Source organism: Coptis chinensis, chromosome 9 (genome assembly GCF_015680905.1).
Source record: "Coptis chinensis isolate HL-2020 chromosome 9, ASM1568090v1, whole genome shotgun sequence".
NCBI classification, from domain to species: Eukaryota; Viridiplantae; Streptophyta; class Magnoliopsida; order Ranunculales; family Ranunculaceae; genus Coptis; species Coptis chinensis.
In genome coordinates this window covers 79,085,265-79,101,238 of record NC_141464.1, presented here as the reverse complement: position 1 = coordinate 79,101,238, position 15,974 = coordinate 79,085,265, and the positions used below count along the sequence as shown (strand labels likewise).

General features: G+C 35.2%; 3 protein-coding genes across 3 annotated transcripts; 1 reads left to right on the top strand and 2 right to left on the bottom strand.

Moving 5' to 3' along the window:
• Positions 1 to 1,994: 1,994 nt before the first annotated feature.
• On the bottom strand, positions 1,995 to 4,984 carry LOC147478408 (zinc finger BED domain-containing protein RICESLEEPER 2-like). The gene is given in 6 exon segments (XM_086584918.1): positions 1,995 to 2,450; positions 2,546 to 2,599; positions 2,684 to 3,707; positions 3,710 to 3,769; positions 3,771 to 4,653; positions 4,845 to 4,984. Coding segments are annotated over 4 exon segments (1,986 nt in total). The 5' UTR covers positions 4,629 to 4,653; positions 4,845 to 4,984; the 3' UTR covers positions 1,995 to 2,450; positions 2,546 to 2,555.
• Positions 4,985 to 5,309: 325 nt separating this feature from the next.
• LOC147478407 (HVA22-like protein f) lies at positions 5,310 to 6,719 on the top strand. The gene is made up of 5 exons (XM_086584921.1): positions 5,310 to 5,464; positions 5,546 to 5,572; positions 5,649 to 5,771; positions 5,857 to 6,103; positions 6,366 to 6,719. The coding sequence occupies exons 1-5, from the start codon at positions 5,418 to 5,420 to the stop codon at positions 6,390 to 6,392; spliced, it is 471 nt and encodes a 156-aa protein (XP_086441047.1). The 5' UTR covers positions 5,310 to 5,417; the 3' UTR covers positions 6,393 to 6,719.
• Positions 6,720 to 6,789: 70 nt separating this feature from the next.
• Positions 6,790 to 13,922, bottom strand: LOC147478406 (serine/threonine-protein kinase 12-like). Its single transcript, XM_086584919.1, is given in 13 exon segments — positions 6,790 to 6,993; positions 6,996 to 7,050; positions 7,212 to 7,323; positions 7,691 to 7,812; positions 8,375 to 8,460; positions 9,026 to 9,144; positions 9,274 to 9,336; positions 9,957 to 10,036; positions 10,447 to 10,567; positions 10,721 to 10,806; positions 11,909 to 12,004; positions 12,748 to 12,822; positions 13,493 to 13,922. Coding segments are annotated over 13 exon segments (1,377 nt in total). The 5' UTR covers positions 13,814 to 13,922; the 3' UTR covers positions 6,790 to 6,952.
• Positions 13,923 to 15,974: the final 2,052 nt, after the last annotated feature.

Genomic DNA, 15,974 nt, shown 5'->3' with positions numbered 1-15,974 from the left:
TGCCGATGGTCCCTAAATGATGTGTAAGCGTCAGCAAAGTAGAATGATCGTAGACATAGACAAGTTGTGTGGTAACTGGTAATATAGCTCAACTTAGGTAATGTACACATAAAAACCTTACAAAATAGGCCTTGCAAGAAACTAGTTGTACATCTGCAGGAATGCTGCCTCACTTGACAGCCTTGTGTCACAAACATCACATGTGCCAGTTTTGGTATCTAGTACTACTATATGTACGTGCATACGTAAGGTGATAATTGAACCCTAATATGTACTATAGAAGAAGATAATCTGTACCGGCATAAAATCAAAATTACAACAAAGAGCTGAGAACCAGCATTGCGAATGAATAGCTAAGAAATGGATAAAAGGACTCAAGCAAACCATGCTCGTCAAGTATAAGCTATTGTGTTCTATAACTTTGTTGTTGGAAGTTGGAACACAAATCTAGAAATGAACTTCACTATAATAGTATTGCTAATTTTTTCAGAGTTCCCCATTCCGAATGCCTTGATTAAATTTAGTAATTCCAGTTAGACGTTATAACATCCCTACTGCTGAATTAGATTATCTTAGCAAACTCATGTGTCCACAACTCTCTAATATGCAAAAACAAAAAAACATGGAATTGAAGAGGTTGAATTCAAGGGAGCAATGAAACCATAACGAGAATTACCTATGAGAAATTATCCTTAATTAGTGGTCTTAGTGTCTATATGCAACTCTACAAGCAATGCGTTTACTACCCTAAACAGGAAAACTTGAAAAAAAAGGATTTTTTTTATTTACACAAAAGTGAGGAGTTTTAGTCTTTCAGAACTTCATTTTGTGGACAAGATTGCAAATAATAACACCTGAATAAGAATCTCACTTTATTAGTGGGGAAAACAAGTATTAGACTAAATGGACTCAAGACGATTTCTTCTACATTAGATGGGATGGTTAACCTGAAAGAAAGAAGAAAATACAGTTCATATTGAAGTGCACATGTGCTATTCATAAGAGTCGACGTCAATACCGAATCATTTCTGTTTTCTGTTTTTTTTTAACTTTGTACTGATTGAATCTGGACCACAGGCAACATAATACATCTTTAGACGTCCAAAAATTCTTGATGATTCATGATTGTCTTTGATGGCGTAAACCTACTACAATAAATTGCATATTTAGTTTAGCTATTGCTTAAATAACAAATGAAATGTCCCTGGACAAGAACGAATATGATTGATCATGAAAAGCTGTACAAAGGAAAAAAGAAAAGTAAAGAACATGAGTAACAGAAATAACATACTGTTCATAAATTCAACATGTAATAGTTTTCATAATTGTGTTGTATAATTTGTATCTATGAATTCTAAAGCAACATACAGTGGTTTATGTCTCTAACATTGACAAGTTCTTACAGTTTCGAGCTTTTGGTGCATTATCCATACAATTTGTTGAATTTATCACGGCTGACGCATTTTATCTCTTTATCATGGGTCTCCACTATCAAAAAAAAATCCATACATTTTGCTGATTTTGCAGAGAAAAAGAAAACTGGGCATTTGGTTGGAGTGGAGCTTTTAAAAGAGGATTTGACTAAAAACATAAGCCGAAGCGCCCCACTTACCTCATAGCCTAAACACAGTTTGCTTTTGCTATGGGCTCAACCAAACGTTATCCCAGTTTAGTCCGTAGTTTGATAACGGTTTGCAAATGGAAGCCGCATCTTTACTTATCATTCTTTTACTCTCTGTTACTGGTGGGCAATTTATGGCAAGGAAATCATGATTACCATAGTAAATGCAGTTGGAAAATACAATTCAAATTCTACTCCAGTGTAAGTTTCGAAGTGCAAAATACAAAAATTCAGTATGTAGATTACAATTTCACTTTGCATAAGGAGAATGCAAATGCACAGGAGTTGCTCTCATTCTTATGAAGTTGTGCAAAAGTAACTGAATAAATATTTGATCATGGACTAAATGTGAAACTGCCTATCTAGATCAACGTTGATCAACCAAAACATATGTATTACATTATCGGAACCAAAACATATGTATTACATTATCGGAACCTAATCTCGTCCACCATGTGGAAATATATCACAATGTGCCATATATGAAACACAGCGCCACCATGGCTCACCTAACCGAATATCCCAACAAAACATGAGCACGCTAATATGAGGCAAATCCAAAATGTTAGATGCGAACACCATTATGAAAACCTTAGTTTTTGTCATGTAGAGTCGTAGAGACCATTATCTACACAATAGTAAATAAATCTAAGACGAAGACACAGAGATAGGTCAGCATATCAAGATTCTCATTGAAGCAAAAATTAGATAAATTAGTTAACAGGAAATATATGCAGAAGATGAGCATATGCCTAAGTTACGCTGAAAGGAAATATGCAGAGTCAATGTAGATCAATTCCAGTAATCCGATCCACCCTATCCATCTGACCTGCAGAACAAAAGACAATGATTCATGCACTTCATTCTCTTCAATTCAATGTTAAGTTATTAAAAAAGAAGGGACATGGAATGTCAAACACATACTTTTTACATGCTAAGTTGACGAGATGCTTAGGGCCATTCGGATTGCTTCAGACCCTAAAACACAGAATGAATGAAAGTAAATTAGAACTTTTGATTTTATAACAAGAAAATTAAACGACGTCTAATGAAGTAACCAACCTTCAGTTTCATCCCGCAACCAGTCGTGTGTGCATACAAGAGCCTGTAGAATGTCTGTCTCTAATGAACTCCTATATGGATCAAGTACTCGTTCTCCAATGTTGAATGCTGAATCAAATTCAACCGTTGACATAGGAATCCCCAAAATGTCACGAGCCATCAAGAATAAGATAGGATATTTCGGCGCATTGACTCTCCACCAGTTCAAAATGTCAAAATCCACATTCCTAGGAAAGACAGGTTCCTCCAAATATTTATCCAGCTCTGACTTCAAGTGTTGGTTATCTGAAGTATCATTTAGGAACTTGTCAAACCCACTTAGCCTATCCCTGGTATCATTATTCATGCTATGCAGGGCACCTTTTAGCCCATTACTACTGGGAACATCAGAAGTCAAACCATGATCAAATGAAGTCATTGTTGACGAAATAGCATACTCATGGTAAAGATCCTTGATACCATTAAAAACTTCGTTGATGTGATCCAGCGAACTACTGGGACCATAGATCTGAGGATAGTAATATTCCACCAACTTCATCTTGAATCGAGGATCCAAGATGGCTGCAATTGCTAAAACCAAGCTGCTAATATTCCAATATGTATCAAACCTGCTTTTCATCTTTAGTGCCATGGAATGAATGAAAGGATCTGAGCTCTTGCATCGTTCAATTAATTGCAGATGAATATCACATAGCTCAGGGAAATAAAGGTTGGCAGTTGTCGCACCCGTGAATACATTAGCAACTTCAATAAAAAGCTTTAAATATCTACAAACAGTACTTGCCCTTTCCCACTCTACATCAGATGGTGCTAAAGTGTAATCAGAGTCACATTCTTGCAAATGAGAAAATGCAATTTTGTACTCAATTGCAGCTTCAATCATAGCATAAGTTGTATTCCACTGAGAAGGACAATCAAGACACAAACTCCTCTGAGTATCACCTATCAGTTGCTGAGCCATCTCACTGAAGCTTTGCTGTATTGTATCTGAGCTTTTAACATACCTTACACTTTCTCTAATTTTTTGTGTGTTACCTCATGTAATGCTTCCAACACATTCTGAACAATCATATTCAGAATATTAGTTTGCACAACGACATGGAAATAACTGACCACTGTTCAGAAGCAACCTGCTTTGAGAAAGTCGTTCTCTAATTCTGAAGACAACTTCATTGGAAAATAATTTGTCAAATGTCATCGAGAAAAGCTTACGATCAATGTCCCACTCCATTAGGCATGTATTAATCACTTCTGCAAGTGATTGTTCCGAGTGCGGATCAACCATTACAAAATTAAGGACCTTTTTCTGTAACAGCAAGGACTCGTCGAAATAATGAGCTGTCAAACACATGTACCCATTATCTTGGTATGAAGTACACAAATCAGCTGTGAGGCTAATCCTACCAGGAACTTTATCCAGCATCTCATACACCTTTTGCTTCTCTTTGCCATAAATTTGCACACAATCAGATTTGACAGCCTCACACGACATGGGTTGAAACAATGGCTGAAGATTCGTAACAAATCGTCTAAACCCAGCATGTTCGACCATGGATAGTGGATATTCATGCACAATAATCATGCGTGCTAGATCACATCTACTTCTATCCTGATCAAATTTAAGACGTAGTAGATTCTGCTCCTGATCAAACTTAAAATCTAGTGGGCCATAATCTTGCTCAAACTTAATAGCTCCATCTCTTTGTTTTCCTCTGACTAGAAGTAATTTCTGAGTTAATTCACGATTTGCTCTTTTCCTACATCTAGTTAAGTGATTCTTCAAATGTGAGGTTCCACTAGTTGCAGATGCACTAAGTTTCTTATTACAATGCTTACATATAGCCACCATAACATCACCTTTTTTAACCCTTTCAAAGTCATTCCACACAAGTGATTTCAATCTACTAGATTTCACAACAACAGTGGTCTCCTTTGATACTTCCATCACATGGACAAAATATTACTACACTCTGCAAGTATAACAAGAACAACTAATTTCAAAAACTAGCATCAAAATTTCGTTAAAATTCAAAATACCAACCTCACATATACCAAATTCATGTAAAGATTGCATCTTTAGACTTGAAAATTCAAAATATCAAACTCAAATATACCAAATTCATGTAAAGATTGCATCTTTAGACAGTAATTAACCTTTTACCTGAAGAAAGAAAGAGCCCAAGCTGTTTAAATAGCGGTTTTCTGAGAAGGGAGGGAAAGGAACGGGTGTTGGGTTGGGTTTGGGTTGGGAATTGGGATGGGTCGGAGAAAGACCGGAAAGAAGTAGGGTTTGGATATGGTTTTTTAATTTTTGTTGTTGGGTGTTGGATTACCCAATGGATCGATTTGTTATGATCTGATAGGTAGGAGCTAGGATAAATTTTGTTGCAACGTACTCTACGTTGCAACAGAATCTCAGATAAATTCCTGATTCGGCCATGATAATATCAATATATTTCTAATTCAGCCACAAATAGCAGCAGAGCACAAACTTTTTGCATTGAGTTGCTGACAATGGCCGGATTAGGAACAAAATGACATTATCATCATGGCCTATTGGAGAATTTACCCAAGAATATTTCAGTCCTACAAACAAAGGTTATGCTTACTTTAACATCTCTACTAGATATGCTTAACTTTCTCCTCCTGTCCATCCTTCCATACGTTTTATAAAAGGGTCAAGTATCTAATTCATGTACACATAAAAAAATTTAAGCAAAAACTGTTTATTACCATGGGTTTTCTTGGAGCAATCGCTAGGCATTTCGATACATTGATTGGGTATGTATTTGTTCTTAATATACACTACTAGTACAAAAATTAATCTAGTGTTTGACACCAATATGTTTGTTTGTGAAACAGACCAGGAGTCATGCTACTATACCCCTTGTAAGTTAATAGCCTTGCAGTTGCTTACCATAATTTAAAAATGTATAGGGAAATAAGTTGTGAAATGCATGAACAGATATGCGTCGATACGAGCTATCGAAAGTCCTAGCACACTCGACGATCAACAATGGCTAACATATTGGGTTTTGTATTCACTGATAGCACTTTTTGAGCTTTCTTGTTTTAAAGTTCTCCAGTGGTAAGTAACAGATATGTGAGTTTTTTAAGGGAAAGTAACACTCTTATATGCCTACGTTCTGAACCAATTTTATAAACTGTGGCAGGCTTCCATTATGGCCATACCTGAAGCTGGTGTTCTGCTTCTGGTTAGTACTACCAATGTTCAATGGAGCAGCTTACATATACGAGAATTTGGTAAGAAAGTACGTTAAGATTGGGCTTGACGTGAACTCAAACTATCCTGAAAGCCAAAGGCGTGTTCTAGAAATGATGAGTTTCGATGGTAGAAAATCGGTTGAGCGCTACATTCAGAAACACGGACCAGAAGCCTTTGAACGAGTTCTCAAGGCGGTAAGTTTGTTATGAACTTTCAGGCAATGCGCTTCTTAAGTTTATCACAATGGATCTTGATGAAACTCCCAATGCTAGGCAAACTTATGAGTTTAAAGATCTGGTCTAGAACAAAATTAAGAGGATCATCAAACAAAACTTGCCTAGGCAATATGCGTACTTTTGCCCACGAGCATTGTTCATTTGTTCTAGTCTCAGACTTGCTTCTCAAGGCAAAATCTGTTTTCTGGATTTTCATTATTTTACACTTGAATATTTGCAGGCTGAAAGAGAAGCAAAGAAACGCTGAGGTCTTCAAGAATGTTTGAAGTTTCTTTATAAAGATTGTCACTATCCTCGAGCATAAAACACTCTTCCCAGGATTGCAGTGGAGCTTCTTCAACAAGAGGATAAAAATGAATGCTCTTGTAAATAGTACAGTAAAGTTAATTTCGGTATTCTGGCCTTTCAGCATAGCAAATGTTAGACAGCAAAAGGTTCCAGAAAAACCGCATTAAAATATGCACAGACATTATCAATAACCGATAGTTCACTCCTGAAATCTCCTGTATCTTATATTTGAATTGTACTGAATGAGTAGCGTTTTTACAATACTAGACCCTGAAAGCTTTAACGACTTCATGACCAGCAGATTCCTTCAACTAAAAATACCAATGTGGTCATGGCCGTCATTGTTCGAAAAGTAATTGTTGTCAACCAATAGCAGGTGATATTAACTATTTTCACCATAAAAAGGGCCATAGCTAAACTTTGGCCAAACTTAGCTTCAGTTAGCTGAAAGAATAGTGGGAAAAAAAGGACAACGGAATGCATACTTGTAAACCAAATTAAACGGATATGTCCCATTATTTATTGTCTAGTTGAAGAACCAGAAGAACGGGTGCTTGGTCAGCATGGTCTTTCTTCCATATTGCCTCAAGATTTTGGAAGCATTTTAATGTTTTCGCCTGTTCATTTGCAAAATCACCATTGTAAGGAGAAGAAATAAAAATAAAAACAGAAAACTGTAATATGACAAAAAGAAGAAACGTACAAAAAGTTTCTTATCGAATATATTCCAGAAAAATATATATTGCTTAAAGAGGATAATATACAACATAGGATATACCTTCCAATGCTTCTTCTGAGTGAAATGTTTATTAATGTTATCCAGCCTCTGAATAATTACTTTGAAAGTCGGTCTTCTAGCAGGCATTTCACTCCAGCATTCCTCAATCAACCTATAAGCAAAACACAAGGACAAGTAAATCACAACACTTATTCTAACTTACAAACAAAGCAAAAGGGAAATCCTAAATCAAAGTACTTGAAGCTTTCATCACCAAACTTAGTAAAAGACTAATAAGGAACATGTGTATAAGTAATGAGGAATTCCTGTCAAACACCATGTAACATTCCTACTGGAAAGCAAATAATCCACTATCCTTTGTGGAAAAGAAACAATTTGGATGCTATCCATATAACAAAGGAGAGCCGGATGTCAAAACCAAATGCAGCAAAGCCAAAATCTAAAATGCTAATACTCCAAATATAGCATTTTGTTAAACAATATAAAATACAAAATAAAAGCAAGAGGGAAGAACTTACTCTCTTAAACCGTGTGAGTAAAGCTTCGCTGGAGCTCTAAAAGGGGGACGTTCTTTCTCTGAATATGCTTTAGGAACCTCATGCTCTTCTTTTGTGGAAAAAGGTGCACAGCCTTCAATCATCTAAAATACAAGATGATCTGAAATAAATGTGTAATCTGGTTTGTTGAAGTACTAAACAATAATTATTCATCTACAACATACATATTAGGAGACCTACTATTTTCACATTAGACACATCTTTCAAGACACATTTTAGCTGTTGCAACCTTCTTTTCAAATTGGTAACTAAGAGTTTAAAACCTATTATGACAAAGAACAGTATCAATAGAGACTGGTGAGAAGTAACTTGTACAGTACTAGCCTATTCTTAACAGTTTAGTGACAGCAGACACCCTTGAGTGAAGTAAGCAGGTAGGCTCAAGATAAACAAAACTGTGAACCCAATCTATCAGAAAACAGAAAATTCGGGGAGCTCTAATTCCTCTCACACCATCCTAATGCATGTTATTTACAGGCAGGGAAACTAAAGCATATGAATATGCAGGGAAAGCCATCAAGTTGTGAATATCAATTGAGTGCAGTGAACAAAAAAGACAACTCAATGAAATCTCAACAATTGCAGTAATCACAGCTATTTCTTTTAAGACGGTGCAAAATCGTACTAGATTCAAAAGACTTTTACCTCTTGAAGAATTAAAGCAAATGAAAATACGTCCACCTTCAAATCATATTCTTCATTTCTAAAAACCTCAGGAGCCACGTATCTACCTGTTCATGACAAATAAGATTCCATAACACTCCAAATCAACCAACTGAACAAAGATGATTACACAGTATGAACAAAACAGACTACTTGTGAAAAACATATCTTTGTGCTTGGAATCCATAACTCTGTACTTAATTAGGCAAAACATGCACACACAAAAGAAGTCTGTTTTTAACTTCTCCAAAACCTTTCATCCATAAATAGATTTCTCAAAACAATCTCACTTTGTGATTACAAAATTTTAATAATCAGACGTATACTCATTCTATAAAATGTTTCTAGTCAGACACTATCTAGGAAGAACCATTGGATTGGGTTGATCTCAAACCTTTTACAAAACAATAACAAAAGTTGAAAACAATGACTCTTTATGAAAAAAGGTTGAACTCATCTTCAACTCTTTGAAGAATTCAATTTTTCTGTTTTCCAGGTTAACCAAACAGCAAGAGGATTGTATTTCAGGAAAATGTTTTAGTGAACGTAGCCAAAATTTTCTAGTCAGAACTAACACTTACACAATCAAAACCAAAAAATGATTGACTTTTCATAGAAAAAAATTGCACTCACAAGATGCGCCGGTGCACGATACAGGTCTATCTTCTTTAACCGTTTTTGCAACTTTTAGAATCTTGCTAATTCCAAAATCTGCAACTTTTAGGTGCCCAGAATCATCCCGCAGTATATTTCTGTTATCTTACTCGTAGGCAAAGTAAAAGAAATTACTGATAGTTTTAGATTATTCAGGTTGACAACAACATTAATGCAAACTCACTAAGTAACGAGTTCAACTAAACAAGTTTCACAAGAAAACTTACGAGGGCTCCAGATCACGGTGAATTATTGCTTCTGTTTTATTCTCATGCAAGTAGTTCATTCCCCTGCCAAATCATCAAGCAAACATGAGGACAAACTATTCCTTTTGCCAATAACATAAAGGATTTGGGATTTGCACAACACCATGGATCCTACAATCTAGAGTACTTAAAATGTGTTCAACAAGCTAGCAGGACTTGGTTCATGCATGAAAACCATCAAGACTATCTACAACTTTTCACAAAAAGATTTAATTTCTTTATCAAACTCAGTGGTTTCACACAATAGCTGTGACCATAAAATAATTATTTATTTATTTCAAGAACTTATGGCATGTGATCCACCGTTATTTTCCCAAAACAAGAACAGGAGGGATATCACAAATCTCGTTTATGTGTTTACTTGCCTAGTTGAGGATGAGGTTCCTCCCGTTTTTTACACTGCCTCATATAAGTTTATATATCCTCCCTTTGGCCAAAGCACGAGTAAATGAGATAATTAATCAAATAGTTAGAGGTCTTTATTAGATATTAATTATCTCTAAGTTCAAATATAATCTTTATTATCTTCAGAGACATCCCTCAATATGTTAACTCAATTGAAAATTGATTACTATTTTCACACACCTATTTTCATTCTGATTAAAGACAACTTCACTAACAAGCATTAAATTCAGCCAGGGTACCTTGCAATATCGAGTGCAAATTTCACTGCAGTTGTTGGCTTCAAAGCTCCTTTTCTTTTAAGATATGCTCGAAGATCACCCTGCACCATAACCAAGACAATAAAACTCAACTGAAACTAAAAAAAACGAATACCATACGGATGTGGAGATACAGTGCAATACCATGAGAAACACAACTATAATCTGTTTACTAGAAAGTTATTTAATGTGAAAATTTAAATAATAACAAATGTTTAAATCTCCCAAAAATTGGTGTCAGAATATTGTGTTACCTCCAAATGACCTAAATTTTGTAAAAATATTGATAAGATAATGGAAATTTTGTATGGAACTTTAGGCTATGACAAAACAATTATGTTTCAGCCAATAGACCCGGAATTGTTTGACCAGAAAGATTGAGCTAAGAAAATAATTCCAATCATTTATGTGCATTGAATACACCTTTATGCACTAGAAAGATAGAGTTACAACCTCAACTGCTAGGACTAACCTGGGGCAAAAATTCAGTCACGATTATCATTGGACTACTTTGAGTAACAGCGCCCAAAAACTGGACTACATTAGGATGTCTTATCTTCTGAAGCAATGCAAGCTCATCCCTGAATGCCGTTCTGTATAATAAACCAGAGACACTGTGTTCATAACATTTCTCTGAATCTATAGTACCAGGCAACCATCATTTAGGAATAAAAAGGAGACAAAAACATGTCACCAAATGATGATCAAAACTTTCAGAATTCACAAGTGATATAAGATCAACCCACACTTTATCCTCGTCACTTATCACATCCTCCCCAATCATTTTAACAGCCACTTGAATTCCACGCCACAATGCAGTACGAAATGTTCCCTGCAATATTTTTCAGCATAAACACCTTCCTTTGTCAGGTGAAACAAATTGAGCAAAATAACATAGCATGTGGAGCAGCAAAACAACAGAGAGACCATTCTAGACAAAATACAAAGAAACTTGGAAGGCACACCAAAGTGTCACCCATATAGGCAGGCCTAACTCACAGAACATATAACCACATGGACATCTCTACATTCCAAAAGATACACGGAGGTTTGTATAAGACCCGCCATTAGACTTATTTTTCTTTCTATGTTACAATTTTTTTCTTCTGACATATTTAAATAGACGATTGTGGACAAGCTGAAATGATTGAGATAAATGTCCAATGAAGATGATGTTGATACTTTGTAATGAAAAAGCACTCATAAATAGTAAGTCCGCGATTTACTATAAATAGCAATACTGAGATTTGCTATTTACATCACTTTGAATATGAGTTACATCATAGTCACAACAAGGTTCTATCACTGTCAAACATGAAACTATGAAACTAATTATATTATGCTTCAGATGAATACCAATTTATATTTATCCATTCATCAGAATCCTGAAACTCAGGCAATATTTCAAGTTAGACGTCTAAGGATATCCTGTATAGCATTAACTCATTAAATTGTTTCCATGATTTCAGTCACTTGTCAAGCTTCAATGAAAAATAGAATTATCAAAATTAACCGTTTTAAGAAATTATTAGCCCAATAACCCCTGATATAAAACAAAAAACAAGAACCTTCAAAATTCTGGCCAAATTTTTAGTAGCTCAACTAGCTTGTAAAATAAATCTATTTATCTAGAAGTAATAAGGCAATGAAGAATTTATTGCCGCTTCACACTAAAGTATTAGTGGGGAATCAATACAATGAGAGGCCTAGAAAGAACAAGTAGTACAATGGAAGTTAAATTAGAAATGTTATGCATATAGCCTGATACTCTTAATAAATGATTGACTTAACGCATAATAATTCAGAGTATTATTATCAACAGAGTCTTTGTACAAAATCAAGAGTTTTAAAATAACTCTATCAAAGTCCTTAATCATCAATAGAGCAAAAAGAATTGACATAAAGCAATCAATCAATCAAAGGAGCCAGGTTACCTTAGTTAATTCAACGCTATAACGTAAATCCAATTCACTAGGATCAATCTCATATTCGGGTATCTCACGGATGTTTTTGACATGCATCGGAGCCATCTGAAAAGTGGTATGCACCAAAAAGAAAAGAATGATCACATGTGATAAAATTGAATAATTAAACTGTAAACTGAAAAGTTAGGCGGACTGTCAGAAGCAGACCGTTGTGAAAGATAACCAGGAAATATAACACATTGTCACTCCCAAGATGCAACCCCAGATTAACTTTACTACACTAAGTAACAAAGACATGCTCTTCTAGGACAATATGTTGTGTCTGACATGTCATACTCCGACGTGTCATGCCTAAGATGTGAGAAGACACACGATGGAACTAACACCATAATATAGGATACTAACATGTCTAACACCATAAAATTGTCCATAATAACACCTATTAATGTGTCTAACTTGCAAGACTACTCCCCTAATCACAATGCCCAAAGCTTAGATCCCTAAAATCCTCAAACACTTTCATCCAGCAGAAGAGGAGGCCATCTACTGACAAGATTATATTCTAAGAATCCACAACTATGTCCTCAAAATGGTATCTGTTACACTCAAGTCAGTTAGGCCAAGACTGCGTGTAAGGAGCCATTCTTTTCTCATAACCAGTGTTCTTAGGAGAGATGGGCCTGACCAGGGTGTGTCAGACCCTTGTTGTAGCCATTAACGGTCGAGCCAGGTGAGACAGATGAATTATACTGCTTAGGTTGAATTTTGATAAAAATAGAGAAATGAAGATCAGAACAATAACAACTAACACATCCAATCAATGAAAGATTGAAAGTATATGCACATACCAAAGGCTTTGCACCATGCTTTTCCAAAAGCTTGATCACATCATGGTTTTTGTAATAAATTGCATCAGCAAGAGGCTGTTGAAAAAAATGATAAAAAAGAATTTATTTCAGGTCCATTTTAACTAACAGATGTTAAATGACAGTAACACAAATGAAACAAATTATCGAAGTACTTGAAGATTAACTTTTTCATGGAGGGGCTCAACAAATAAGCAGATTACCAAAAATTGGTAGAAGACAGTTTCATGCAAAACCACTATGTCATTTCCCCAGAAAAGTTAACCAATACTTACATTCAATGTGATCAACTGCAAAAGACGAGCTAGAAGAATATCCCAAAAATATGTTCTGACTCTAGAAATTACTAGGTAGGTCACAAATAAGGTTCCTTAGTTACTTAAACCGTGACTAGTTACTACACATTATAACCAACTCCATATTTGATTAAACTATTGCAACGAAAGTAAATACACATTTTCTGTCAATGTTCAATTAGTTGGGACTTGGAACATCGTTACGATAATAAACCTGCAAACCATCCATGTTTAACTTGTAGACAAAAATTTGCAATACCATTTAACATCAAATGCACATAAAAGCGTATACTAAACACAAAGCAATCAAATTCGCAACTTGGGCATGTCACAAATGATCATAAATCTAAGTTTGACTTGTAGCTAAAAAAATGTACAACACCATTTAACATCAAAACAACAAGACAGTGTAAAAAACAATATAATTATACCGTACTGCCCCAGCAATCTTTAGGATCAATACTAGCACCCCTTTTAACCAAGAGGTCAACAACATCAGTACGACCTTGACAAGCAGCAATATGTAAAGCTGTTCTACCATCAATATCTTTAAAATTCACATCAGTTCCAATATCTAATAACTCATTTATCCCATCAAGATCACCTTCGTTTACTAAATACATAAGTTTCACCGTTGGCTCTATTGATGCTTCTGTTACTTCTAACTCATTTTCTTCTCTGCCTCTTTCTGGTGCTAGTGATGATTGTTTCACTAGTGTTACAACTCTTGTTGTTGGGTTTTTTGCTTCCATTGTTAACAAAGATTGTTTCTTTTTTGTTGAAATGTGAAGAAAGAATGTGAAAAAGAGATGGCAGCTCTTTTTTTCCTCAACAAGAAGGAATTTTTTTTTTGGTTTTTCAAAAGGAAGACTTGTAAAGAAGATGTTGTTTTTTAGAATGAGTCCTTCATATTAGTTGTTATTATTACCATGTCCCTGTTGACTTGAATTTGTAGATGATTCCTAGACGGTTTGATATATGTCGGTCTATATTTATGAGTCAAGGCAAAAAAAAAAGATGGTCGACTAGAGATTCAAAATTTGGAGCATGAGATGTATATTTGACCACACCTAACAATTAGAAAAAAGAATTAATAGGTAAAACAAACATGTAACTCCTTGGAAAGGGGGGATGTCTCTTATCGAAAAAGGAATTAACTTGTAAGTAGGTTCATCATAAAAAAAAACTTGTAAGTTGGCAACAAGTTGGGCATCACGGTTTTTACATTAGTTTTGTGGTGATAGGCATGTGAAAGTGCGAATTGTCTATGGTTGTTGTAAGGAACTTGTGGAAGAAAATTAAAATAAAATGCATACTAAAAATCCAATCACGTTTTGAGTTTTGACTTTGTATTAGTCTAACGTTAAAAATAAATATGTAACTCATGACTATGTGAAAGGAATAAAATAATTTTGCCGAACCACCTTAGAAATTCCAATGTCATCCGCGAATATAATAAAGCCCATTAAGTTGGGCCAAGACAGTGGACAGCCCACATTATTTTCTTTATTCGGACCAGCCCAATAGTCAGCTCATATAGTTGCGTAGGGGCAAGGCCCAAAATATCGAATTCGGTGAATATATCGGATATATCTTTTTTTTTTTGTGGCTCGTCCAAACTATCTAAAATATCAAAAATATCGAGAATATCAGATATATTGAAGGACATAATAGCAACATTTATTTATCAAGAAAACCATAAAAAAAATATTGACAAATAATTAACCATAATGTCATAATCTAATGTATTCAATGTCTCAAATTACAAAATAAGATAAATAAGTTACATCAATACATAAACGAGTGACGTGGCTGGTCAACTTCCATACCCGATTCTTGAATCCTAACTACTTCACAATACCCTACCCAAGTGTATACAGAGTTATACCCACCGTCGAGAAATTGTCGAACATGTCACTCATATTTTTGTATTGGAAATTCTAACATGATTCCAATTCGAGGAGTGTCGGTGTAAGTATACATTTGGGCTTAATGCAACAAATCCAGGTGCAGTTCTAACAAATTCATAATTAACTTGGATAGAGTTGTTCATATGTTGGTTCAGGTTGTGGTGCGCCATAAGGTTGTTGATCAACCCCCATCCAATATCCATATAAAGAACTATATGACACACTACTCGCAGGGTGACTGATCATACCACTAGAAGAATCGTTATCTCTTGATTGGTTGTATCCCCAACCACTACCATATACTCTCTCATTGTCATGATCGTGTGTCCCTGAACTCATACTCATTATTTCAAAATTAGAAGAAACTGAATCAATATCAACATCATTTTATATAATGTGTCATCGTTGTCTTTTTTTACCAACACTTCCACGCCCTGGCTCATACATTCTCTGGGAATTGTCATTAAGAACTCCTCTACCACTATTGTTTATGGGTGCAACCTCATATACTTGTGGGTCCAATGGAGTTTCCTCATCAGTTGAGTCATGCAATTAAACATTAAAATTACCTCCAACACCACCACCACAATTGTTGTCACCATCACCACCACCACTATCATCGGATATTTCGCCGACATATATCGGATATATAAAAAATATTTATATTTAAAAATGGTCAAAAAGTCCAACAATATATATCGTAAATATCGGATATATCAATTATATCGGCGATATAAAGTTTTATATCGGAAATTCCGATATATATCGGGTAAAAAGGACTCAATATTCGGTGGATATATATCGATGTCGGTGTACCAAAAAAATGATATATATCGGTGATATTTTGAGCCTTGAGTAGGGGTGCCAATGGGTACCTGATTACCCGGAACCAAACCGAAACCAAAACCGAATGTTTCGATTATGGGTCTTAAAAAGTTAGACCCATTTAAAATGGGTCATTAAAAACCAAACCGATAAAAAACGAAACCGTTGAACCGAATAG